Raw genomic sequence first — 27,437 nt, 5'->3', positions numbered from 1 at the left:
GAAGTGGTGTGCTTTTGGATTCACAAGATTTTACAGCATGAGCTGTTAACAAGTTCCTTCTCCGTAGTATGTCATTATAACTTGTTGATACACCAATTCTATTTATTGAAGTGATTATCTCCCTACGTTTGCACTTGCCACAAACTGCGTAGGCAGTCATCATGTGTAGCAAAGTTTTCTTTTTGCTATGATGTAATTCATAAAGCATGACTTGGAAAAGATAGTACATTTGCAAAGCATAAACCTGTTGGTTCACAGGATTGTCCTCAACTTCGTTGCTGATATCTTCAAAGCCATCATCAATGTTGTCTGCTTCTGTTCCAAACTCATGAACTTTAGTTTGTAACAGTTTTGCTTTGCTGATATTAAACAAAGATTTAATTCATCTTAAGACAGCGGCAGGTATTTTTGTTGGCTCCCATGATTTGCAGAGCTCTGGGGCATCACAAAATTTGTTGGTAAGTCAAAAAATCTAAATCTTTCATGATGTTTCCTAAAGTGGTTCCTGCTGATTTTCCTGCATCCTGTGATCCTATTTTGGCAGCAAGAACTTCAGGAGTCAAATTGTCTGAGAACACCATAAGTGGCGCTTTCTTTTTGTTAGACTGACAAAAAAGAATTCTGTCATTGTACATTCTCACCAGGAAAATCTTAATTTCATTATTATGGATCAGTACAGTTTCAACAATGTTGACCTTTATTTCTCTGATCTCACTGAGTGTGAACCCATAGCCAGCACTCAAGAGAGCTTTAAAAATGTGTTTGCTTTTTCAAAGAGTGCAACTAAAGGCTGGTTGTTATGGTGCTGCTAGGAGCTAATTGTACATTCATATTTTCAAATGTGTGAGCATGCAGTTCAAGTGGGCATACAAATCCACTGCAAATACGTTCACCTTGCTGTTTCCATCAGGAACTCGGCTGAAAAAATCTTGGAAGAAACTAGCTGCAGATAAAAAGGTTTTCCCTTTGAGATGCACATACTCTGTACTTTGTTCTTCCATCAATCCCTTTGACCCTCATTCTGGCTAAACCACATATAGCACATTGAAGATCCTCTGCTTTCTGATCAGTTGTTGGAGATGGATGAGTGGTAGCCATCGATCTTCTAAGTCAGTCCGCATTGGGTTTAGTTGTTGTCACATTCTCAGAAGATTCAGATTCTTGTGATTCATTGGTTTCCAATATTTTTTGATGATTTTTTTCCAGGACTTTTTCCATTGTATATGACTTGTAGCAATTGTTGTTGCAATGATAAAATACTTGATCCTCTCCACCCATTGGTTTCAATCTTTTTTTAGCTTTGTTTTGCCGAATTGCTACTGCACCTCGAAATGTTTTTTGTTCAGCCGCAGTTGATGTTAGCTTTTCATTTGGATTAGTTTGGATTAAGACACATTTTTCTTTGTTGAAGGAGTCCTCCGATTTTGTAGTTAGTAACACTCTGTCAGGAGGTAGAGATTTCCTACTCCTGCTTCGATCATGTTTACGAATTTGAATCAACAGGAAATCTGAAAGAAAAACAATACTAAATTAAATTACAAATATGATGGCTAAAACACATCATTATAGAGCCGTCATTTTGGAACATGGAGGTGTTATTTCCTGTCTCTATAAGACTACTTGACCCTCAAAGCCCATGTTTTGACACCAAAATGAAGTGTGTAAGTCTCATGGTTCCTAAAATATTACATCATCACTGCAACCCATCCGCCATTTTGAAAAATGTTGTCCACAAAAAATCTTTCCGGATTAGCAATAACTACCCAACCTAAAACTGCTTCTCCTACTCCTATCACACTGTAAATTACCCTAACATTTATATCTACACTCACAATATCATCCCCATACTGTACTGTAATATATGTTTTCTTTATCTGTCATACATATGTATTTTGGAAATAAATACACCAAAAAAGTACTCTAGCTTTGAAAAAAAACAAGGAAGCACATGAAGACCGGGAGTCACTTGATCAAATACAAATGTTCCTGTTAGTGGTCTGATGGTGGAGTGCAGGTTGGCTTTAAAACAAGCAACATACAACATCAGTGTTACCTTCAAGACCACATTCCCACTAGCTAACCCAGATAATAATAAGGCTTATGGTCTGGTTTTTCAATGTTTTAATAAAATGGTGCCATTAATTCTCCTCAAGGGATAATGCTGAAGTTGTGCGAATTGGCAAATGTTTTCAATATGAATCTGCATATCAATGGAAAACCCAAGAAAATAATAAAACAACCCACCAGGTAGGTAATTTATTTTGAATACTGACATACGGAGAGGACCGAACCTTCCTGTCCATTGTTTGTTGGCTATCCTATATTTACAATCTTGTAAATTAATCAGTTTCAAAGAAAGGGAGCACACTGCTTACACTCCAGTAACAAAGTATGACTCCAATGCATCATGGTAAATGCAGTCAATTTCGTAGTCCATTCAAAAATTAATAAAGTCTTTCACCTCCGTAGGTGCAGCAAGTGCTGTATATCCCTGTACACGTTTCTGGGTTTAGCCCATCATCAGCAGGAAGCAGCATGGTGTAGGGGCTTGCTTTAAATGCCACCAAATGTCTTCTCGGATTTAAGTACCTTTGTTGTGACAGAACAGAAACAGAATACCTATTAATACACAAAAGAGAACCCTGTTCTCAATTTAAATTAACATCACTAAGTTATTCAGCAGCATCACAAAATATTGATTATCTACATCCCAGTATATAACACATCCTCTAAGACTTGACAGCGATGCTGGTTCTGTGATTAAACCAGTGCTTATTTTGAGCCGGTGGTTTCCGGTGCAGGGCATCAGCACTTATTTTTGAGGCCGGCACTTTTTTTTTGCCTCAAGCAATCACTGCAAGCAATGGACACAAGGGAAAGACGGAGGAAGAGAAAAACAAAAAAGTGTCACAAAGGAAGAAAGCAAAACGCTACAAGAGTGAGCTGAAGGGGCAAGGAGTGCTGTAAATGCCTGCAAATGGATAAAAGAGGCCTATATATGCTACAGGATTACATTGTCTCAGTATTCCATGCCCGCACTTTTAATTGCAGCAGTCGCATGTTTTCAGAGGAGAGCTTGGGCACTGGCACTTTTTTATTTGCAATTTAAACAGTAGATTAAATGCTTAAGAAACTGTAACAGTTTTTTTTGTTTAAAAAAAACAACATTGTTAGCATTCCACGTTTTTAACAGATTGATAGACATATTATAGTTGGTCATTATCAATAGACTTCAGGTCAAATTGAACTACTGAAATGTCTATCCTGTACAGAAATCAATGTAACTTATGTGACTGTGAGAATAAGAGTACCAACTTTTCAGCATACAAGTTAATGGCAGGGAAAAGGTTCACCTAAAAACATTTGTCTTGTTCGCTAATACTAACGTGGTAGAACTGGATATTGCAAGCCCAGCAAAGAAAAACAGGGGTGTCATGGGGCTGGGAAGAGAGAAGGGGGAAGGAGGGTGAGGGTTATGCCAGGGTGAAGTGAGATAGCGCTGTTAAACCATCAGGCCGAGGAGGCAGAGGCATCATCTCTCTGTTGAGTCAGCAGTAAAGGGAAGGCACTGCAGTTCAAAGTTTGTGTGAGCATCACCAGCCCATAGCACTTAAGGGCAATCACCTTAGTGGGTGAAGGTGCTGGGACAGCATTAAGAGGGGCATTCTCAGGCATAATGGCAGTTGATCATTCTACAAAGGATTCCCAGATTGCTGCCAAGTAGGGTTTTCTGAGCCCTCTGACTTCTTCTCTTCTCAGTACAAAGCTCTCCGCAGCAAGGTTTGAAACCAGGGGATCAGAGAAGAAAGGCCTTTAGACTTCTAGTGAGAAATAATCACTTTCTTATCAAGGAGTAAAGCCACTTTGGCAAGACATGTAGCTGCACAGTAATTTTTGGAGGTCTTATACATTCCAAACTCTGTTAGGGGCCAGTCGAATGGAATTGATTGGACAGTGGTAGAAAAAAGCATATTTACTATATAGGTCCAGAAGGTCCCAAGGAGGGAGCAGCACCAAAGCATGTGTGTGAAGTCAGCCGCTTCTGTATGGCAATCAGAACAATATTTCAGACAAGTATTTTTTAAGCACTGCAGGAGAAAGCTAGCCTCTGTGAAATATGTAGCATTGTATTAGTTTGAATCTTGCGTTCCTGGTGGATAAACTCAAACACGTTCTCGTCCGTTTTTTATCCTGTAAGAGAATACCTCAGTTAGCTTCCCATTTGTCCATCAAAGGAATCAAATTCGGGGATGCTTGAGGTAAAAGGGCCTTATGGAACCCTGAAATATGTCACCAACCAGGTCCCATGCTATGTACAGCTTAGACTAGCGGGTGCATCTTAAGAGAGGCATTTAGGGTAGGCTACCTCTTCCGAATGACTGGTCAATAGGCGGATTTGTCCTGTATGGAAATCAAATGTGTCCATAAGTTCTTCAGAAGAAAGACATCATTCTTGATCATATAGGTCCATGATGGTTGTTAAGTGTATGTCATTTCAGGCGCGGAGTCACCTGGCAGTTAGCGTCCCTGTAGGTGTCAGCAGTCCCAGTAGAGGGATAGCCAGTGCATATGAAACTGTCTTTGTGATAAGCATTAAGGCACAAGAATAGCATCGCAGGGCCTCCCTCAGAAGTTTAAGGTGCGAATGTTGTTGCCTAGTAGCAGTGTTCAGGATGGTTTTCAGTTCTTGCATAAATAAGGGATTTTTCAAAAGTTGTCTCCTCTAGTGAGAGAACAGATATCCACTAGCTCAGCCTTTGGAGTTGTGCCACGAGATACTTGCTCCCAGTCAGAAGCTGGAGCTTTGCAAGAACCATCCTCTCTTCCTGCCAGTATGCCAAATAAGTTCTCTCAGTAGTGTGTCTAGGCCTTGAAAAAAACTCAGGGGTAAAACCAGAGGCAGGTTGCAAAGTCGTAAAGGAGACATGACAGTAGGATCTTCTTCAAAAGCGCAATGCAGCTGATAGAGGCCAGAGGAAGTAATTTCTAGAAGGATATCTGGGATAAGCTAGACGTCATCACCTTTGTAAGATTGCCCTGTAGTAGATTTGAAGCTGCATGGTTCATCCTGATTCCAAAGTATCAGAACATGCATCCCTCCTTGTGCAGAGAGCCCCTCCCAAGGTCTAGTTGAGCGTGTTGAATCCCAGAGTGAGTGGAAAGATGCAAGACTTGGACTAATTCACTTGGAGGCCTGATGGTGCGGTGAAATCATCCTGACTTACACCAGCTTCATAGTATATTGGAAATCTTTTGCATGTATGAGGGGATAATCAGCACAGAGGGAAACTGCCTGGTTCACCACTGGCACTTCTGAGTTGCAAGCACTCTGGGAGGAGGAGATGCGTGCCCTATTGCGGGTTAAAAGAGGAGAGTATTTTTGGGCAGTGACTAGGCGTCTGCATTGTTTGAATGTTCCAAGTGATTAGGTTATATGCCAAGAGTGAATGATGTAAGAGTTGTGTAGCATGGATGCCTAGAATATGTAAATGGTCATGGGCAGTGGTGCAGTAGTGCAAATAGTTTGCTTTAGGCCCTAAATCGAAAGAATTGCAAGGGGCCACTGCAGGTCTTACTAGGAATGAGGTAGGAATGAACAGCAAAATTGAAGGGAAATACAGAACTGAACAACTGCATATATGTGGATGGGGCAAGCTAAACTACAAAGTGAGGGAGGTGCATATGTGGTGCCTCCTGGTGATTGATGATCGATTCTGAGCTGGGAGCATGAGCTCAGCTGGAGGGTACTGAGTTCTCAACCTGAAAAGAGTGGCAGTCTGCTGGGGCTCCATTAAGTCCCAGGAAAGTATGGAATAATACTCTGACTGAAGGGATGGGGGCTAGTAATGAATGAGAACACCAGTGAAATGAGATAAGAGAATGAAGATACACTTGAGACGTGGGAGGCTTAGGAATTGCCCAGCAGCTGGTAGTAAAGTAGATAATTCCAATCTGCAATTCAGAGTAGTCCGTCAGCCATTTGAGGGGTTACTAATGGTGGGGAAGCCTTTTAGTCCAGGGGACCAGCTCAAGAAGATAAACCACCATCTTCTGATGATAAGGTGTTGGAGGAAAGTTGGAGTAGTGTTTCTAAATGGGGCCCCACTGCAAAGGTGCCTCCCTGATGTTGTGAGCCTGCTCTTTTGAGGGAATTGAGGAGGATACCACCGGGCCATCCAATACCTGGTCCTGGTTGTGCTGAGCACCCCATAAATAACCATATCCAACAGGGCACACAGAACTCTACAAGGCAGGGTTGTCTCCTACAGACCATTCTCAGGTAGCCTCTGGATCTGTGAAAAATAGCACTTTGCCTTCCGACATGATTTTAAGTTTATCAAGTATGGGGAGGTAATAATTAACACCCATGTCTCTGAGCTTTCTCTTGAATCCCAGGACAGAGGCATGTTGTTATTGTTGAACAGCAAGGCTGTAATCTGGGAAAAGCAGCACCTGTTGGTTTTCAAAATTGATGGGCTCTGTCTGATGAGCCATCAGGAAAACTTTTTCCTGCACAATAGTGCACCAGGCAGGCACGGAAAGGATGGGGAGGCGCACCTGAGGTGTTATGCTGGTGAGCACACAATGGGGCATGTTCTACTAAAAAGAAAGAAAGTAAGATTTTGTGCTGGGGTGAATGATTTGAGCCATCATTAAAAGAACTGTTTCAGATCTTTTCCCTCCGCCCACCCCCAGTAGTCCAACTGTGCAGAAGTTATTTCAGCTGGAGCAGCCTTCTTCATCCTCTGCCCTCTAGGAACCGTAGAAGCTCGGTCAAATCCCAGCATAGGAGGCAATGATCCTGAACAGTTGGGGCATGCTCCATCATGGTCACTTCAGTTTTTGACACTCTCTTCACTGGTTTCTTTTGGTTCATTATTAGGAAACCAACATCTATGGCTATGGAATTTAACTTGGCCTCCAGGGCTAACAAGGAAGTTTCAATGTCATGCAGTATGGTCTCAAATGTATCCAAGGATACTGGCAGTATGGTCTCATCAGAAGTTTGAAAGGGGTTCACTAATGATGGAGCATCAGTGTACATCAATTTAGTCTGCAGCATATCTGCTAGGTTTATGTGGTCACACGTTAGGGAGATAGGTCCTCCAGTTGTGTAGTCTAGAAGCATGGGCCCACTTGTTAGCACCTTGGGACTCCCAAGAAAGGGCAAGAGAGGAGCCTTACAATGGTGTAACGCAAGCACCTGGATAACAATAGTTTCAAGGATCTCTCAAATAAACCCAGGGAGGAGGACAGAAACAAGGGTACAGTCCTAGTAATGCTGATCCCCTAGCTAGTGATACATGCGAGGCACCAGAAAGTGAGCCCAGTCCCCGGAGGAAGAGAGTGAAAAGTTGCCACCCATGTTGTAAGAGTACAGTTAGGAGTTGTTAGAAACTGAATCTCTAGTTGGCAGTCGGTTTGCACCCTGTCCAAGGAGGGATCCTCACTCTAGTCAGGACAAGGGAGACACCCAGCTCAGATAACACCTGCTCACTACCTTGGTAGTTTGGTACGAGCAGTCAGGCTTATCTCAGAAGCAATGTGAAAAGCATTTAACACATAGTATTACAGTGAAATCACTACAGAAGGACACTACACCAGTTTTAGAAAAATTGCCAATATTTATCTGTGTAAAACAAGACCAAAATTAGAAAATCCAACATACAGTAGTAAAGTTATGAAATTTGCAAGAATTAACTTGAAAATACAGTTCCTTGAAGTCAAAAGCTCCGTCTGGGGCTAAACAGGTGTCTTGATCAACAACTCCAACAGTTCAGGCCAGCAGCGGCGTCGCAGGCCAGATACGGTGTTGGGAAGACCCACCAACAGTACCTTGTAAATGTAGGGCATTGTGATCCTCGTGATGATATCCAGCGAGCGGCGTTGCTGATGTTGCAGGCGTCGGTTCCAGAGATCGGTGTGGGGGTCATCGGGCCCTTGAAGTCACACGCACGGCAGATTGAACTCCGGGCTGATGATTAAGTCAGGAGCTTTGGCATGGATGGCATCAGGGATGCAGTGCGAAGTGGGATGATGTAACATGCTGTGCCCACAGGTCAAGGTGCAGACAGCAGCTCGGTGACAGCGTCACGCGGCATAGGTGAGACCGGGGTTGCAGTGTGAAGCAGGATGGTGAGACGTGCGGTGTCTCCAGGTCACGGTGCAGGCATCGCTGTCATCATTGCTGAAGCGCTGATGCCAGTAGGCCCAAGGGGTGGTGCAGCATGGGACGGGCTCCACGTGGCACCCACGGGTCGCGGTGCAGACAGGGGCATCTGTTGACAATTCTGGAGTCAATGGCACTGGGGTCGATGGACCAGGGTTGCGGGGTGGGATGGGACGGTGCTTCGTGTAACTCACGAGTGGTGTCCACAGGCCACGGTGCAGGCAGTGGCATTGGTGTCAGCATGGAGCATCGTCATCAGGGATGCCAAGGCTGCAGTGTGAGTAAGACGAGCCCACAGGTCACAATGCAAGAAGCAGCTTGGTGATGGCGGTGGCAGTAAGACCAGGGTTTGCGGTGCGACATAGGCAAATTTCAAAGGAAAATCTCTGTTGTTGACAAGATCCTGCCTTGCCTAGGCCTGGCCCTAGACACATCCCAGGGGGTTGGAGACTGCATTGTGTGAGGACAGGCATAACCCTTTCAAGTGTAAGTGTTGGCTCCTCCTTCCCCTCTCTAGCCCAGGAGACTCATCAGGATATGCAGGCTACACCCCAGCTCCCTTTATGTCACTGTCTAGAGGGAATTCACAACAGCCCAACTGTCAGTCTGAGCCAGACGTGGAATACACAAGCAGGCAAAGGCACAGAGTGGTTTAAGCAAAAAAGTGCCAACTTTCTAAAAGTGCCATTTTCGAACAGACAATTTAAAAAACAACTTTACAAAAAGATTTGTTATTAAATTGTGAGTTCAGAGGCCCTAAACTCCAGCTCTCTATCTGCTCCCAAAGGGAAACTGCACTTAAAAGTTATTAAAAGGCAACCCCCATGTTAGCCTATGAGAGAGATAGGCCTTGCCACAGTGAAAACCAAATTTGGCAGTAGTTCACTGTTAGGACATGTAAAACACATCAGAATATGTTCTTCCTTCTAAATACCCTGCACCCTGTCCATGAGGCTACCTAGGGCCTACCTTAGGGGTGCCTTACATGTAGTGAAAGGAATGGTTTGGGCCTTGTAAGTAGGCACACTTGCCAGGTCTAATTGGCAGTTTAAAACTGCACAAACAGACACAGTAGTGGCAGGTCTGAGCCATGTTAACAAGGCTACTCAAGTGGGTGGCACAATCAGTGCTGCAGGCCCACTAGAAGCATTTGATTTACAGGCTGTGGGCACCTCTGGTGCACTTTAATACAGACTTACCAGTAAATCAAATATGCCAAATATGCCAATCATGGATAAATCAATCACCAATACAATTTACAAGGGGAGCACTTGCACTTGAGCACTGATCAGCAGTGGTAAAGTGCACAAAGACATTAAACCAGCAAAAACAGAGTCCAGCATATGAGAAGAACAGGAGGTCAGAAGGCAAAAAGACATAGGAAACACCCCGAAAGATGCCAGGTCTAACAGGAGGGCGGATGCAGAGCTAAAAAGGAAGAATCTATGTCATAACTCAATGCTGGAGCCCCCCTCACGAGAAGGGGGAGCACCCCCATCCGGGAGCAGAAGGGAGCTCGAATAGGCTTCTCCCCAACATGCTTTGTTGTGGTGGTGGCCTTCAGCCTCATCCCAGTGTGTACATGTGCTGCCTGCCGGTGAAGGTGAAACCTTTGGATGTAGGATGCTTCTGCTGGGGCCCGGAATGATGTTATCTCTGTCAGGATCCCCCTTCGATGCGGAATCAGTCCACGGACAACTGCATTGAGTACTGCGGTCCATGTAACCTGTTCAGCTCTTTCCATGGGCTCCAGACAGCATATGGGCATCATCTCCCCTAGGGTGGCAGTTGGGGCTTTTCCAGGGAAGGAGTCTGAGTCACAGGCATAGGGCTTGTTGGAAATAGCTAATCTACTGTGCTGGCTGTATCCCCGGAACACCCCTGTGAGCCAGGTCCAGGCCACAGGGTGTGATTTAAGGCCTCTTGGTGAAAGAGATAGGAAACTTTCAGTTTCCACTCAGTGGTGTCTCCAAGGTAGCGAGGGAGGGTGCTAATCATGCTGCTTCTAGGCTGGGGATGCAGCTGTCAGCCATAAGAAGGAGATTCTCAATCGGCAAATACCATCCCAATCCTGCAGCAGACCCAGCCAGTAAGTCAGATATGGTCCCTGTTATTTTCATGGCCGTTGGAGAAAAGATGGTTAGCGATCAAACCAGGGGCATTGTTGGATAACTGGCTGGCTACCAAGAGACGTTTCAAAACTTGACCACCAGGTTGGGGAGTCTGGCCACCTTTACTTCAGAAACTGAGACTGATGTAAGGGCAAAAGATTCTATCGAGCAGTGCAGTGGTTATCCACTGTCCCAAGCCTAACCCAAAAGTTACAGATCAGTTAACATATGGTATTATAATACAGACTCCGGTTTCAAATACACATTTTGTATAAAATTGTGAATTGTAATATTATGAAGGAGTCAGGAAAAACCAGTTGAAGAAACCAATAATAGGCAAAACTAGTAGGGAAAAATATCTTAAAACTGAAGTTAATTCCAGAATCGTCACAGCAATGCAGCAGGCTTCCAGGTTGAAGCAAGCTGAAATACCTTAGTCAAAGTGAAGTTTGAAAATACAAACTAATTTAGATGAGGTAATTAGGCCCAGATTTACTAGAAAATGATAGAGAGCAAAGCTGTGCCACATTTAGCAGCACCGCGCTCTGTCATTTTCAGATTGCAGGGATGCGCCGTATACTACGGTGCACCCCCATGTTTCCCGCTGCGCCAGCGCTAAATCTGCTAATGAGCACCAACGCAGCCACACTTGCGCCATGGTGCAAGGATGGCTACATTGCCAGGGAGATTGTTTTTGTGCAGGAAGGGGTACTTTACTGCTGAAAAACAATCTTTAATAGCGAGTTGCTCTTTCTTTGTGTGCTGCAGAATGCAGCATTCATAGAAAGAGCAAATAACGAGAAGAAATTAAAGCATTTCTCCTTGTTGCACCATGCTAACGCCACCCCTGAGGTGGTGTTAGATTTTGGCCCTGCCACAGATGTACGATTCCTCGTAAATCTGGGGCAGTGTCAAAAAGCAATAAGTGTTTCTGTGGAACGCTCACAGCAACACCCAATGAACGCCCCTTCCACGCAAAGTGCTGCGAGTGAAAGGGGCATACTTGCAAGGTGGCGTTACGCCACATAAAGTGGCTTAACTTCACCTTCTAAATATGGCGTAACGCACAGCGCCACCGGAGCGTCACCAAAGGGGACACTCCGGTGGCACTAGGGCCTTCTAAATCTGTCCCCAAGTGCCCTTTGTAAAGTTTTTGGGATGGTATACGCAATGAAAACGTATATGATTGCCCATCTGCCTTATTACAGGTGCCATAGGCTATAGTACACTTGTAATACAGAGGATGGACACCTGTCATGTTTATGACGGAGTATCTCATCCACCAAAATCTAAATTAAGTCCTTAGCATCATTTTCTGTTTTAGAATGAATAAAGATCCCTTGAGAACTGACCACCGCCAGAGGGACTCCATCTCCTATAAAACAAAGGCGAACTCAATAAAAAATGCTTTGCATAAAGAAAGAAGGCTGTTAATGGCCATGTGTCTTCAATATCTTTACCCACAAATGAATTTTCATCATCAAATAGTAAGCCAAGTCAACAACACTGCGTTTCTTGAGGTCAGCAATGAATCTGATACAAACTTTCCCTATTACTCAAACGTACAAAATGTTGACAAATACTCCAAACAATTAAACTCCTTTAACGTTTGCATTGTTGCATATCCTACATATGCCAAGTTGAAACGAGAATTGTGGACTGCATGAGAATTATTCAGATTGACGTATAGAGTGATATACAATGTTAATAATTTGTTATGGTTTGAAAAGAAATGGAAAGGATAAGTCTACAAAGTTTTGTATAGATATAGCAATTAAAGACAGATTATCAGTATGTTGTCAATATGAATAGTGTTTCTGGTTTTCAGGTAATACTGAGTATAAATGATAAAGAAAATCACTAAAAATAAAGCACCATTTTCAGTAGGAACCAGAAAACACTAGGGGGAAGATTATGGAAAGTGGCACTGCACTGAGTGCAGCGCCACATTTCCTGGGTCCCTTAGAATCCCGCTATCGCCACCATGTGTGCGCCATATTTAAAATACGCTGCACCATGGCGCAGGGTAGGGGGCAATAGAGTCAGTTTTTATGATTCTATTGATGTACTCTGCAGGAGTAGCGCCAACTGTTTGTCGCTAATCTTGCAGAGTACATAGGGGCCTATTTGAAAGAATGGATGCCCCCTTTTAGCGCCTGCTCTTAACCAGGTGTTAAAAGTGCCATAATAAATGGCGCAAGGAAATCCAATAGATTTCCTTCCACCATTTTACCAGCTCCTCTAATGGGGGAGCGCCCCTTTTGCATACATTATGACTGGCGCAGGCATGATGTAGCACAAAGAGCCTGATTTCTACTTTTTTAGTGCTGCATGTGCATCATATTTTTACGCAAAAGTGGCGCAAACTTCCAAATTTCAACTATATTTTGTAAGTTTGCTCCGCTTTTGTGTCAAAAAATGACGCACATGTGGTGCTAAAAAAGTATAAATCAGGCCCACCAGGCCACAGGGTGTGATTTAAGGCCTCTTGGTGAAAGAGATAGGAAACTTTCAGTTTCCACTCAGTGGTGTCTCCAAGGCAGCGAGGGAGGGTGCTAATCATGCTGCTTCTAGGCTGGGGATGCAGCTGTCAGCCATAAGAAGGAGATTCTCAATCGGCAAATACCATCCCAATCCTGCAGCAGACCCAGCCAGTAAGTCAGATATGGTCCCTGTTATTTTCATGGCCGTTGGAGAAAAGATGGTTAGCGATCAAACCAGGGGCATTGTTGGATAACTGGCTGGCTACCAAGAGACGTTTCAAAACTTGACCACCAGGTTGGGGAGTCTGGCCACCTTTACTTCAGAAACTGAGACTGATGTAAGGGCAAAAGATTCTATCGAGCAGTGCAGTGGTTATCCACTGTCCCAAGCCTAACCCAAAAGTTACAGATCAGTTAACATATGGTATTAGAATACAGACTCCGGTTTCAAATACACATTTTGTATAAAATTGTGAATTGTAATATTATGAAGGAGTCAGGAAAAACCAGTTGAAGAAACCAATAATAGGCAAAACTAGTAGGGAAAAATATCTTAAAACTGAAGTTAATTCCAGAATCGTCACAGCAATGCAGCAGGCTTCCAGGTTGAATCAAGCTGAAATACCTTAGTCAAAGTGAAGTTTGAAAATACAAACTAATTTAGATGAGGTAATTAGGCCCAGATTTACTAGAAAATGATAGAGAGCAAAGCTGTGCCACATTTAGCAGCACTGCGCTCTGTCATTTTCAGATTGCAGGGATGCGCCGTATACTACGGTGCACCCCCATGTTTCCCGCTGCGCCAGCGCTAAATCTGCTAATGAGCACCAACGCAGCCACACTTGCGCCATGGTGCAAGGATGGCTACATTGCCAGGGAGATTGTTTTTGTGTAGGAAGGGGTACTTTACTGCAGAAAAACAATCTTTAATAGCGAGTTGCTCTTTCTATGTGTGCTGCAGAATGCAGCATTCATAGAAAGAGCAAATAACGAGAAGAAATTAAAGCATTTCTCCTTGTTGCACCATGCTAACGCCACCCCTGAGGTGTTATTAGATTTTGGCCCTGCCACAGATTTACGATTCCTCGTAAATCTGGGGCAGTGTCAAAAAGCAATAAGTGTTTCTGTGGAACGCTCACAGCAACACCCAATGAACGCCCCTTCCACGCAAAGTGCTGCGTGTGAAAGGGCCATACTTGCAAGGTGGCGTTATGCCACATAAAGTGGCTTAACTTCACCTTCTAAATATGGCGTAGTGCACAGCGCCACCGGAGCGTCACCAAAGGGGACACTCCGGTGGCACTAGGGCCTTCTAAATCTGTCCCCAAGTGCCCTTTGTAAAGTTTTTGGGATGGTATACGCAATGAAAACGTATATGATTGCCCATCTGCCTTATTACAGGTGCCATAGGCTATAGTACACTTGTAATACAGAGGATGGACACCTGTCATGTTTATGACGGAGTATCTCATCCACCAAAATCTAAATTAAGTCCTTAGCATCATTCTCTGTTTTAGAATGAATAAAGATCCCTTGAGAACTGACCACCGCCAGAGGGACTCCATCTCCTGTAAAACAAAGGCGAACTCAATAAAAAATGCTTTGCATAAAGAAAGAAGGCTGTTAATGGCCATGTGTCTTCAATATCTTTACCCACAAATGATTGTTCATCATCAAATAGTAAGCCAAGTCAACGACACTGCGTTTCTTGAGGTCAGCAATGAATCTGATACAAACTTTCCCTATTACTCAAACGTACAAAATGTTGACAAATACTCCAAACAATTAAACTCCTTTAACGTTTGCATTGTTGCATATCCTACATATGCCAAGTTGAAACGAGAATTGTGGACTGCATGAGAATTATTCAGATTGACGTATAGAGTGATATACAATGTTAATAATTTGTTATGGTTTGAAAAGAAATGGAAAGGATAAGTCTACAAAGTTTTGTATAGATATAGCAATTAAAGACAGATTATCAGTATGTTGTCAATATGAATAGTGTTTCTGGTTTTCAGGTAATACTGAGTATAAATGATAAAGAAAATCACTAAAAATAAAGCACCATTTTCAGTAGGAACCAGAAAACACTAGGGGGCAGATTTATGGAAAGTGGCACTGCACTGAGTGCAGCGCCACGTTTCCTGGGCCCCTTAGAATCCCGCTATCGCCACCATGTGTGCGCCATATTTAAAATACGCTGCACCATGGCGCAGGGTAGGGGGCAATAGAGTCAGTTTTTATGATTCTATTGATGTACTCTGCAGGAGTAGCGCCAACCGTTTGTCGCTACTCTTGCAGAGTACATAGGGGCCTATTTGAAAGAATGGATGCCCCCTTTTAGCGCCTGCTCTTAACCAGGTGTTAAAAGTGCCGTAATAAATGGCGCAAGGAAATCCAATAGATTTCCTTCCACCATTTTACCAGCTCCTCTAATGGGGGAGCGCCCCTTTTGCATACATTATGACTGGCGCAGGCATGATGTAGCACAAAGAGCCTGATTTCTACTTTTTTAGTGCTGCATGTGCATCATATTTTTACGCAAAAGTGGCGCAAACTTTCAAATTTCAACTATATTTTGTAAGTTTGCTCCGCTTTTGTGTCAAAAAATGATGCACATGTGGTGCTAAAAAAGTATAAATCAGGCCCAAAAGGTTACAGGGTGGTGCAAGGCATTGCACCACCCTGTAAATATGGTGCGGAGATTTTGGCCAAGTTGGGTCACATTAACGTCAAAGTAAATGACGTTAATGTGGCACAAGGTGGCGGTAGGGTCCTATAAATATGCCTCTTAATTTTGCTATGCTTTTACTTTTGCCATTCCCTAGTGTCAAACAGTATACACGCAACCCCTAATTCTACGCAGGTATCTATGATGGACGCTCCTGCAGACCGACATAAAGTCTCAGCATATTTATAGTTTAGGGTCAGATGTACAGATAAAAACAGAGTTTTACAGTTTATTTTTTATAATAAAATAAGATAAATTGTATCAATTAATTTTTCGACTTTTGAACCTGCTGCTTTCAGCAACTCTTCTGTCTGTATTACATTTTTTGGGGGAATCATTTTGAAGGAAAAATTGTTCTTCTCTTATATATACACCTCTGTAAACATATATCCTTGGCTGTGACTGAGTGAAGTATCCAGAAATTACTGATAAAGACTCTCATCATGGAGAATGGCGTCTTATTTATTTGTAATCCTTTTATTTTGAAAACCTGAGATCTTTACAATGTGATTCATTTCAGGGCATATTAATACTCTGCCTGTGCCGAATGTGCGTCAAAACTTTTGATGCACATTGGGTGCAAACCTTGCCCCATGTATATACAATGACGCCCGACCCCGCGAATGTCAAAATCCCTCCATGTGCATCATTTTCTGGATGCGGCAAACCGCCTTGTGTTAATGACATTCAAGGTAGGTGTTCTCAACCAAAAAATGACTTTAAGGCCTGTGCGCCTTATTTATACTCCTGTGTCATTTTGACACACAGGAGGGGGGGGGGTTCCTTAAAAAACGGCACACAGCCTGATGTGCGCCGTTTTTTAACGCATGGGTGAGGGCAGGTGTTAAGGGACATGTGGGCCCACTTCCATGGTCTCTGACAATGGAAGCAGTCCAGAGGTGTCCTTCTCTGCCCCCACGGACACCCCCTGCCACCCTCGCCCACCCCTGGAGGACACTCATGGATGGGGGGACCCATCCAAGGTAAGTACAGGTAAGTTGGGGTAAGTATAATTTTTTTATTTTTTTAAACTTGGGCCCCCCTACATGCCACTGTGCCCAATGGCCATGCCCAGGGGACAGCAGCCCCCTGGGCATGGCCATTGGGTAAGGGGGCATGACTCCTGTCTGTGCTAAGACAGGAGTCATTTCAATGGGGTTTGTGAGTCAAAAAATGGGGCAAGTCCGGTTTGAGCCATGAATTTTGACTTAAACCTGACTTGCACCATTTTTTGACGCACAGCCCCCATTTTTCCCTTCACTGGCTAATGTCAATCCTTAAATAAGGCGCCCGCCTGGCGCGTAGGAATGGCGTTAGCCGGCAGTAAATTTTTTGACGCAAACCAGCGCTGGCGCTGGTTTGCGTCAAAAAGTATAAATATGGGCCTTTGTTCTTAAATAAGTATTTCAGGAAGACATTAGCTGACCCCCTGGCATTGGGAACAATTTGAGCTGTCATGTGATATAGTTAAATTTTTATAACATGCAAAAGCGCATGTGGGAGCGCTACATGTCGACAGCGCATGAATCTCTATCAGATCAGTGATTCACCTCATGGATTGTGTGGTAGATAATTATGCCCCTTGACATTTTATATTAAAGATCAACCCTTGTGTATTCTTTCTGTAATACCAAACTGTTTTGCAAATATAGCACGGGCCATTATAATTCCCCATGCAATACAGATAATTTTATGTACCCAAATATGTGTTGCAAAATTCTAACATATGTTATCAGAAAAATGATTTATTTAAACATGTATTTCTTCAGCTTCTGTTCCATGCGAATAATGGTGCAGGACAGTTTTCCGCCACTTATGAGCCTGATGTTCCAGGAAGTTTGTGTGATGGGAAATGGCACAAGGTGACAGCAAACAAGATCAAACACCGCCTGGAACTGACTGTGGATGACAACAAACTAGAGGGGGAAAGCGAAGTTGCATCTTCAGCTTCTGCAGACACCAGTGACCCAGTCTATGTTGGTGGCTATCCAGGTGAGTTCAATCAACGCAGTATTAGTTAGTTAGATATAGAACCTAAACATCCTCATTTCTAAAAATAAAAGAGAATTACCCATTTCAAACTACAGTTAATGAGCATGCATACTTCATGATATAAGGACAAATTCAGAAAATATTTTACACGGACAAGAATCAGTATGTAGCACAATCAGCAACAAGTAAACCAATGTGACAAGCCTTCACATGAGATCAGATAACTAAACTAAGGCAGAACATTATGGCCCAGATTTATGAAATGTCACACAACATAGTTGCAACTTCTGTTGCTGCACTGCATGAAAGGGAGAGAGCAGGACAGCGCATATCTATTAAGATGTGGCACTGTTTTCATCTTTCCTTTCCTTGTCCTGGTGGACTTAATGCGGCTATGCACCAACACACACCTTGGTGCCATAGTGCAAGGATGTGTGCCTCAGTAAGAAATAGTTATTGCACTGGAAGAAGATCCTTCCAGTACACAAACTAGCCTGTAATGCTTTTCCAGATTTGTGTGTTTGCTGTAAAATGCAGCACGCAGGCAAAGTAGGAAAAATAAAGCGAAATGAAAACATTTCTTCTTGTTATGCCTTACTCGAGGAGGCGTAAGGTTTGCATCGAATCTCATGTATTGTTGCATGGGAACACCCATGTCCCACCCACGGAAAGCCCCCTTGATGCAAAGGAACGCACAATGCAATTTTTGTTCTTTGACGCACTATCCAGCGCAACATTCTGGTATATGTTGGATAGTAAATCCCAGCGTAACACATTACAATGGGTTTGCATTACAAAAGAAAATGCAGTGCAGTGTTAGCAGATCTGGGCCTGTATCTATATTGTTTTTTGTGTCTTAAAGTTAACCCACATATTTATTGTATTTTAAAAAAAAATTCAACCTTCTTACAACAGCGTCTTTGTACAATGCATCTACAAAACACGTGCCCTATATAGGTACTTTCACAGACTGTCTGCTGTCCAAACAATCATATACGTACACAACAGTAGGATGTAATATAACAATTCATCCCTATCATGGTGATTTTTGAAAGTTGCCAAAAAGACTGAATTCTATGCAGATCTAAAGCGGAAACACGAGTGCACCAACTTCACACAGATGTGGGTTCCTTGCTCAAAATGTGCCACAGGAGTTTAGCTATACCACACTGCTGAGCCCTAAGTATGCTGAAACCGGCGTGGGGTTGCTAGTGTTTTCATCTGGAGAGCTCTTTACCTGGTAGATTGGTGCTGCACTGTTCCTGTAGAAGCATGACCAATGCCAATTTGCCCGTAGCAGGTCTCTTTCCAGAGCGGCATTATAGGCAAAAAATAATAGACTGGAATGCGATACCAAGCAATCACCTGTGGCAGAGATTACTTTGGATATTATTTCCTTCACTTTGTTGTTTGTTTAAGGATTAAGTTCATGTCGCTGTTGGAGCCCTCTGCTTTATCGGTGCATTGGCTTGTTATTTATAGTTCTCGTCTCACGTGTTATACTCTGTGACAATGTTTGTCTCTGTGCCATTCATTCAGATGTACGTGATCTGTTCTATCTGGGACAGTGTCAGGCTCTCTGTTCTCAAATCATCACTTTGGAACTTTGAGATCAGGCACCATTGGCAATCCGTTCTTCTTCTAAGAGTGTCCACCTTCTTCTCCAGTACAGGGCATTTTCATGTTGTATTACAGCGAGTTCATAATAGTGCTGTGACCAATGCCCATTTTCAGTGGAAAAATATGGGTATTATTGAAACATAATTGAACATAATGTTGAGAGGGTAAGGAAAGTCTGCCTTTTGTCGTTTGTATATTGTGTACGTTATGTGTTGGACTTGACAGACACTCAATTTACTTCTTCAAATTGTATAGGGTCATACATTTAATTAAAAGTTAAAAGTCGCATGCATGCCAAAATAAACAAACTCACGGTGAGTAATGAGCAAAGGGCAATACAAAAAGTGTGTTTTATGTAAGACAATTTTTGTTCATACGAGGTCTCTGTGTATGAAGGCCTGGGAATACAACACGAAGTATATTTTTGGTACGATTATTAGTTTGTACGGTGCCCTCTAATTGCCCCAGAGTAAAACATGGTGACCACGAGCCTCCAATTAGAGACAAATCTGAGCTGTCACAGAAAAGTATTATTTACTATAACAATAGTTTTGCTGTGCTGTTTGCAACATAGTTAGAGCACTTAGATAATACGATGTTCAAGACCCCTGTTTATAACCCTGTAAAAATGCTGAAGAAACTGATAAATTTTGCTCATTTACTCTTGACGGCTAACCTCTTTAGGACAATTGTTAATTCTGTTTGACTACGACAATGCACCCCTTATGAGTAACATAAAACATTTTGCTAGCCTCCAAAATGCTGTAGTTCCCAAACACGAACAGACAGCTGAATTAGGGCTCAGGAACAGAAGAGTTTTACTCATGATAAACTAATGAACCTTATAAAGGGCATTACATTCGGACATATTTCTATTTAAAGACAATGTTGTATACCTTGTTCAAATGATTGGTCCAGATTCCAAAAGGAAGATCTTATTGACAGAATATTTGCTAGGAGAAGTTGAAGGTTTAAAATGGGAGAGAGATGTGGATGTGTGTTTTTGTAACTCATTTCATTTGGTTTCTTTCTCAGATGGCCTGAATCAGTTCGGCTTTAAGACTGCCGCACGTTTTAAAGGGTGCATTCGAGTCTTGAAGCTTACCAAGGGAACGGGCAAACCTCAGGAAATCAATTTTACCAAAGCTCTTGAGCTCATTGGAGTCCAGCCTCTGACGTGTCCTGCTGCATGAAAGCTCTCTCACAAAAGCAGCTGGTTCTTTTGGAATGTTTATTCCCAGCCAATCAAACAAGCATATTTATCAGTGCATGGTGCATGGATTGACACATAACAGTGTGTTGAAAGAACCAACGGTACTACTTATTGATAAGGATTAAGCAACAAAAACAGTGAATATTCCCCAACAAACCAATAAAGATTATCATCTTACTGCAGTTCTTTTTTGCTGTCTCTGTGCATGCTGAAGAAGTCAGAGTCTAATTCTTACAAGAAAATGTCTGTTTAGAGAGTGCTTAAATTGCCAAACAAAATAATAATAATAAAATAAATGTATGGGCTCAAAGTTGTTTTCATGAGCACACCACTGGTACTGCAAAATAACCGGATTGCTAAATACCAACATCGACTAATCCTGATGTCACCTTATGCCTCTTTCTTCCACCACCCTACTCTTCCTGACTCTATTTCACTCTTACTGCTGTTTTTTTCATTGTTGTGTTTTCCCTTTTTCACAGTGTTCTTTACTTTCTCTTCTGATGATGAAATAAAAGTCCTAGTCCCATAAAATTCATGGCAGGTCCCAGTATTGTAACCACCGGCGTGCATTAGCACTGTACAGCTGGCAACATGTTCACAGGTCCCGTGTTTGTGTTCCCAGAAAGGTGCTTGTTAGAAATTGGATCTCTAGTTGGCAGAGGTATGCACATTGTCCAAACAGGGACCACAATCCTATCCAGTGTAAGTCAGATACATTATTTGTAACTCTAGAGTGCCATTACCAAAGGACTGGGTAACTTGATCCCATGATATTACAGTTGAGCCTACAAAAAATCGCCCAATTTCCTAAAGCCCTTCTCTTCCCACCGAGATAGAATAGATTGCAAGACCATCATCCCTCACATGTGTGTGTATCCTCAAGTTGAGTGCAGTCATGACATGGAGGAATGTCCCATTGCTTAAAAACAGCCTGTAGTCATTGTGCAAATAAACTTAGGCCCATATGTATACTTTTTGCCGCAAAACTGCACTATCGCCGGGTGTGGGTGGCATTAGGAGTGAAGGGGGCTTAGCCTCATGAAAGGACGCTAGGCTGGTTAGAGGCAAAAAATGCCTCTAACCAGCCTAGCGTCATTTCCTGATGCACAACCATCATAACACATGACTCCTGTCTTCTAAAAGACAGGAGTCATGCCCACCACCCCAATGGCCAGCACAGTGGACCGGTGTCCCATGGGCATGGCCACTGCACCCAGTGCCTTACAGGGGGCCCCATGTCAGGCCCCCCCAATGGCACTTTGAAAAAAAATAATAAATACTTACCCATACTTACCCTACTTACCTGTGATGGAGTCCCCCATCCTCTGGTGTGGGTGGAGGTGTTGCTGGGGCTTGCGGTGGGCACTTGTGGGCCCATTCTATGGTGCTTAGCCATGGAAATGGGCCCACAGGTCCCCTAGTGCCTGGTCAGACCCAGGTGTTAAATAATGGTGCTAACCAGGCTTAGCACCATTATTTGTGTCTGCCTACACCGTGCGTGTCATTTTTGCGCGTAGCATAGATAAGGCGTTAGGTGGATAGCACCAAATTGTGGAGGGGAACGCTAATTAGTGCAAGATAGTTTGCAACATCCACAAATTGGCGCTAAGCCCTATATTTTGACACCAGACGGGTCTAGCATCAAAGTATAAATATGGCATTAGGTTTGCACCAATTTAGCGTCAAAATAAATGATGCTAAAATGGCACAACCGAGTATAAATATGCCCCATAGAATTTTATACCTAATTTTTTAGGTAATGTTGCAGCCATAAGGAAGACCAGGAGTTTGGACTGCACTTTCCTTTTCCATAGGATTCAGCAAAAAAACAATCAAGTCCAGAGTCTATGATAGAGAGCCTTATAAGATTATTGAAGAGATCCGCCTAATAGTAAGTCTTGATATGGGGAAGCGCCAAACCCCCTTGTTCAACCTCCAATTCTATTATTGGCATTATGACACTAGGGGCCAGATGCAGGAAATGATTTGCGAGCCGCAAACGGCAAAAATTGCCGTTTGCGACTCGCAAATCGCATTTTCCTATGCAGAAATGCATATTGCGAGTCGGGACCGACTCGCAATATGCATTTCAGAATCGCAAATAGGAAGGGGTGTTCCCTCCCTATTTGCGATTCGGAGTGGCATGCAATACCATTTGCGACCGCATATGCGGTCGCAAATGGTGTCGCAGTTACCATCCACTTCAAGTGGATGGTAACCCACTCGCAAATTGGAAGGGGTCCCCATGGGACCCCTTCCACTTTGTGAATGGACCCAAAACAATTTTTTCATGGCAGGTAGTGGTCCAAGGGACCACTGCCTGCCCTGAAAAAATACCGAAACTAAAGGTTTCGTTTTTTTTTTTTAAGGGCAGCTCGTTTTCCTTTAAAGTAAAAGGGCTACACTTAAAAAAAAAAAATGCTTTATTTAAAAGCAGTCACGAACATGGAGGTCTGCTGACTACAGCAGGCCTCCATGTTTGCGAGTGCCTATAGTCGGTATGGGGCTGCAATTTGCGACCCACCTCATTAATATTAATGAAGTGGGTCTCTGCGACCCCATACCGACTCGCATACGGTGTCTGAGACACCGTTCTGCATTGGAAATTGCGACTTGCAATTTCCAAATTTGCTACATCTGGCCCTAGGATTCCTATTCTGCTATATACATTTTCGAATGGTTGACTCAATTTCATGAAAATATGCACTAGAGACTGACAGAGGTAGATTAATAAAAAGAAACAAAAACAGGGGCAAAATTGACATTTTAATTTAGACGACTCTCCCTAATAAAGTTAGTGACCATCTTGCCCATAGAGCTTTGACTTTATTCAGAGTTGCAATATAATTGTATTGAAAAAGGTCCGTAGGATTATTAGTCACATATATCCCTAAATACCTAGCTCTATGCTGAGAGAGTGTTTGCAAACATGATGGTGAATTGGCTTTAGATGCATTGAATAAGAGACATTCTGTTTTGGCCGTGTTCAGTTTATAACCTCCTACTTTTATGTATTCTGTAATTGTGTCAAAGAGCTGCTGAATATTACCTCTATCTGCTTTTAGGTATAACATTGCATTCTCAGCGTATAATTTTATCTGAGACATACCTTCCAGCAGGGGTGCTACTAAATTGTTCCCCTGAATTTGAATGGCCAAAGATTCGATAAAAAATGTAAACAAAATTGGAGACAGGGGACATCCTTGCCTGTTTCCTCATTTTATCCTAACTCTGCCTGCTTCTTTGGCATTAAAAATCACCCATGCCTCAGCACCAGAGTAGAAGTTCTTCAACCTTTCCAGAAACTGTACCGGGAGATCAAGCTTATCTAAACTGAAAAACAAAGCCTGCCAGTTCATCAAATCAAAAGCTTTTTCAGCACCAAGCATTACAATAGCTGTTTTCTGCTGATTCTTCGAGAAGTAGTCTACAGCTTACACTAAAAAACTGAGTATGAGCTGCTAATGCCCTTTGCAGTAGAAATCCTGATTGATCTTGATGAATAACAACTTGCGCCACAAATGGCACTCAGTCAGCCCATATTTTCATTAACAGTTTATAGTCTGCATTTAACAGCTTAACAGGGTGATATGAATTAGCATCTAGAACCCTTTTATCGTCTTTCAGAAAGCTCACTAAACTGATTCCTTGAAAGAGTTGGGGGTCATACTCCTCCTTTAATTTGGTTAAACAGCCTTGTCAAAAACCGAAGGAGATCGCTAACAAACATTTTTATCATTTTGTAAAACTTAGTTGGAATTCCATCAGTTCCCATGGATTTTGCATTCAGCATTTTTTAAGTGCTTTCGCCACTTCTGGCTTCTCAATTTTCTGAGCCAGAACATCTTTGCAGCTAGGGGAAGGAGAGGTAAATCAAACAATTCAAAACAGGACTCTAACATGCCCTATAAAAACATCTGCTATTGCACCTTCTTCATATTCCGTCCTACCATTTCTAGGAATTTTAATCTAATATACTCTCTGTTGATTATTTTTAGTTTAGTTGACCATGCCAGATATTACCTGATTTGCTGACTCTCCTCATACACGTATTGCTGAAAGGCTTTATTTTCCGCTATTGTTTCCACCAAGAAAACATAGGTAATGACTTGCTTAGCTTTTTCTAACACACCTTCCCTTTTCTGATACTCTACAATATCAGCCAATCGGCACCTGGATACTAGTAGTTCATTAAGTGCCCTATCCACTTCATTTTCAATTGTCTGAATTTTCTTTTGATGAGTCCTGTTCTGTCTAGCTTTGTAGGATATGGCCTGTCCCCTAAGGGCTGATTTAAATGCCTCTCAGACCATAAAAACTGGTGCAGAGTTGTTGTTTATCTCCAAAAAATCCTTGACAAAACATTGAGTCTCCTCAAGCCAATTTACATCAGAAAGAAATGCTTTATCAAAAAAACACCTAGGTGCAGTCCTTGAAAGTGAGCCCTACTCGAATTGTAAACTCAACACAGAATGATCTGAAAATAGGTTGGCCCTAATTTCTACATCACCCCATTTCCCAGAACTAGATAACAAGAAGAAATCTATTCTAGAGGCCGAACAGAATTGTTTAGAGAAATAGGTATATTGTGCTGTCTCAGAATGACGGATCCACCAACGATAGACTAGTCCAAAATCATGCTTGATCACTTACAGTAGCCTAGCACCTTTCAGCTCTAAATCTTTTTTGCCCAACTTAGAAGAGTCCTTTTTCAAACCCTGAATAAAATTGAAGTCTCCCCACAATACTATCAGCCCTTCTGCATCTAGAGTTAGAGCATGAATTTGCACCAGGAATTTGCAAGTTACTGCGTTTTCAAGTATGCATGTAATATCGTATGGCTGAAAGAAATACCTCGTTCCTGAGAGTGCTAATAGAGCACTCGCGATCAATGAGTTGTTGCAGTTTCACTACACCGGGGTGATAGACAGGGATCCCGTAGGGAGATCCACAGGTATGTGCATTGTATTGAGCAACCTTACATTCACACCCAAATGAGAAATGAGTCACAGGACCCGTGGGGCTGATAGATGAAAATTACTAGGCTGCCATGCGGGCTCTGGATGAACATAGAGGGTCCCGTACCTGAACACACTGTACCTCTCAGTGCAGGAGCAGTCCTCCTGGTGCAAGCACTGTGGTGTTGGGCTGTGTGAAGCTATCCTCAAAGGTTGAGGCAGGCTCAATGAAATCACACTCCTCTATGGTATACAGTGCGGTCCGGTGAAAGTGTAGTGCTTGATCCTTGCAGCGAAGTCCTTCCTTATGCAGAATGGAGTGTTGGAGATGCACTGGTGTTCATAGAAGAGCTCCTGTGGCAGAGTAATTAAAACGAGAACAAGAAGTTTTGATGGTTCTGAGACTTCGAGAACAGGGGGCAAGCCAGCAAGGCCATGGACTTGCAGCAGGGTTTAAAGGTTTTCATTTCTTGTCCCTGCAAGAGGCATCAGACAGCAAACCAGCAGAGCAGGTTGAAAAGTGCAAATTATTCCTGGCAGCACAGCAATCAGCAGGCAGCAGGCCAACACAGCAAAGAAAATAGCAAAGGGTCAATCCCTCCTGGCAGCACCACTCCCCTCTTGGTAGAGTCTCCCCAGGACTCCAAAGTAAACTGATTTGGTGGGGTTGAGGTCCAGTACTTATACCCAAATGTGCCTTGGAAGTGGGGGAGACTTCAAAGAGGTCTTTGAAGATTACAGTGTCCATGCCCTTCCTTCCTTGGCTCCAGACACTCTACACCTGGGTGTGCAGCCCTTTGTGTGAGGGGAGTTACAGCTCTACTCAGGTGTATGTGTCAGCTCCACCCTCCCATCTAGCCCAGGAAGACCCATCAGCCTGGTGATGGGCCATCAGGATGCAAATATCACACCCAAGCTCCCTTCGTACCTGACTTTCTAGAGGGAATGCACACAGGTTAGCCGTCATCTACCCCAGATGTGCATTCTGAGACAGACAGAGAAAGAGGATGGTTAAAGTAAGGAAATGCCAACTTGCTAAAAGTGGTATTTTCAGACCTGCAAGTTAAAAAACAACTTTACTAAAAGTTATGTTTTTAAACTGGGAGTCCAGAGACACCAAACTCCAATTTTCTATCTTCACCCAATGGGACATTACACAAAAAATGTGTTTTAAGGCAATTCCTGTGTTAACCTATTGGAGAGATAGGCCTTGTAGTAGTAAACAATTGATTTAGTGTTTTTTCACTATCCGGACATGTTAAACTCAAACAGTAACACATCACAGTAGCCGGGTTTGGTGGCTTTGTGGACTAATGCATCCGCTGTAGGTGCTCATTGTCACTGGTGCAAATCCCGATGGGTCCACTCAGCCTTTTATTCTTCTGAGGTCAATAAAATAAATACCATTGAGTGTGTAACAATAAACATCTGTTATTCGGCGCCTTGATAGCCTTGGGAGATATGTGCGCTTTATAAATACACATTGGTGGTCATTACAACCCTGGCGGTCGGTGTTAAAGCGGCGGTACAACCGCCAACAGGCCGGCGAAAATAAAATGGAATTACGACCGTGGCGGAAACCACCAACATAGACAGCCACTTTAACACTCCGACTGCGGTACAAACATCGCGGCGGTAACCGCCAACAGACAGGCGGAAGACAATGTACCGCCCACATTATTGCAAGCCACCAATCTGCCACCTTTTGTGGTGCGGATACACCGCGAACAAAAACACGCCGAAACCAGGACTTGGAAGGGAAAACGCTCACCTCTACACATCCCACGAGGAACCACGACGCTATGGAACCAGAACTTCAGATTCTTCCAGCCTTTATCTTCCTGCTCCTCTACCAGGAGCACGAACGCCGGCGGCGAAGACCACGGTGAGTACTACACCTACGACACAGGGGAGGGTGGAGGGAAAAAACAGTGACACAAACACGCAACACGCAACACTCCCACCTCCACCCTCACCCACAACAACACACACACTAATACATCATGATACATCACAGTAACAGCTCCCAACCCCCCCTGAAAGAATGCAAGGACGAAAGGAAATGAGTCAAATGATTGTAATATATACGAAGACAGTAATCAAAAATATATACATATATTAAGATATTCACACTATAAACAAATATTTACACC

At 43.0% G+C, this 27,437-nt stretch overlaps 1 protein-coding gene across 7 annotated transcripts in view; it reads left to right on the top strand.

The window, feature by feature from the left end:
• Nucleotides 1–20,633, top strand: part of LAMA2 (laminin subunit alpha 2) — a 3,379,260-nt gene extending 3,358,627 nt beyond the window's left edge. For all 7 annotated transcript variants that reach the window (XM_069234829.1, XM_069234828.1, XM_069234823.1 and 4 more), the window contains 2 exons: nt 17,268–17,490; nt 20,146–20,633. In XM_069234829.1, coding sequence (XP_069090930.1) covers nt 17,268–17,490; nt 20,146–20,303 — 381 coding nt within the window. In that variant the 3' untranslated portion in view covers nt 20,304–20,633. The remainder of the gene's footprint in view (nt 1–17,267; nt 17,491–20,145) is intronic.
• Nucleotides 20,634–27,437: the final 6,804 nt, after the last annotated feature.

Source organism: Pleurodeles waltl, chromosome 5 (genome assembly GCF_031143425.1).
Source record: "Pleurodeles waltl isolate 20211129_DDA chromosome 5, aPleWal1.hap1.20221129, whole genome shotgun sequence".
Taxonomy (NCBI): Eukaryota; Metazoa; Chordata; class Amphibia; order Caudata; family Salamandridae; genus Pleurodeles; species Pleurodeles waltl.
This window is presented reverse-complemented; position numbering and strand designations above follow the sequence as displayed.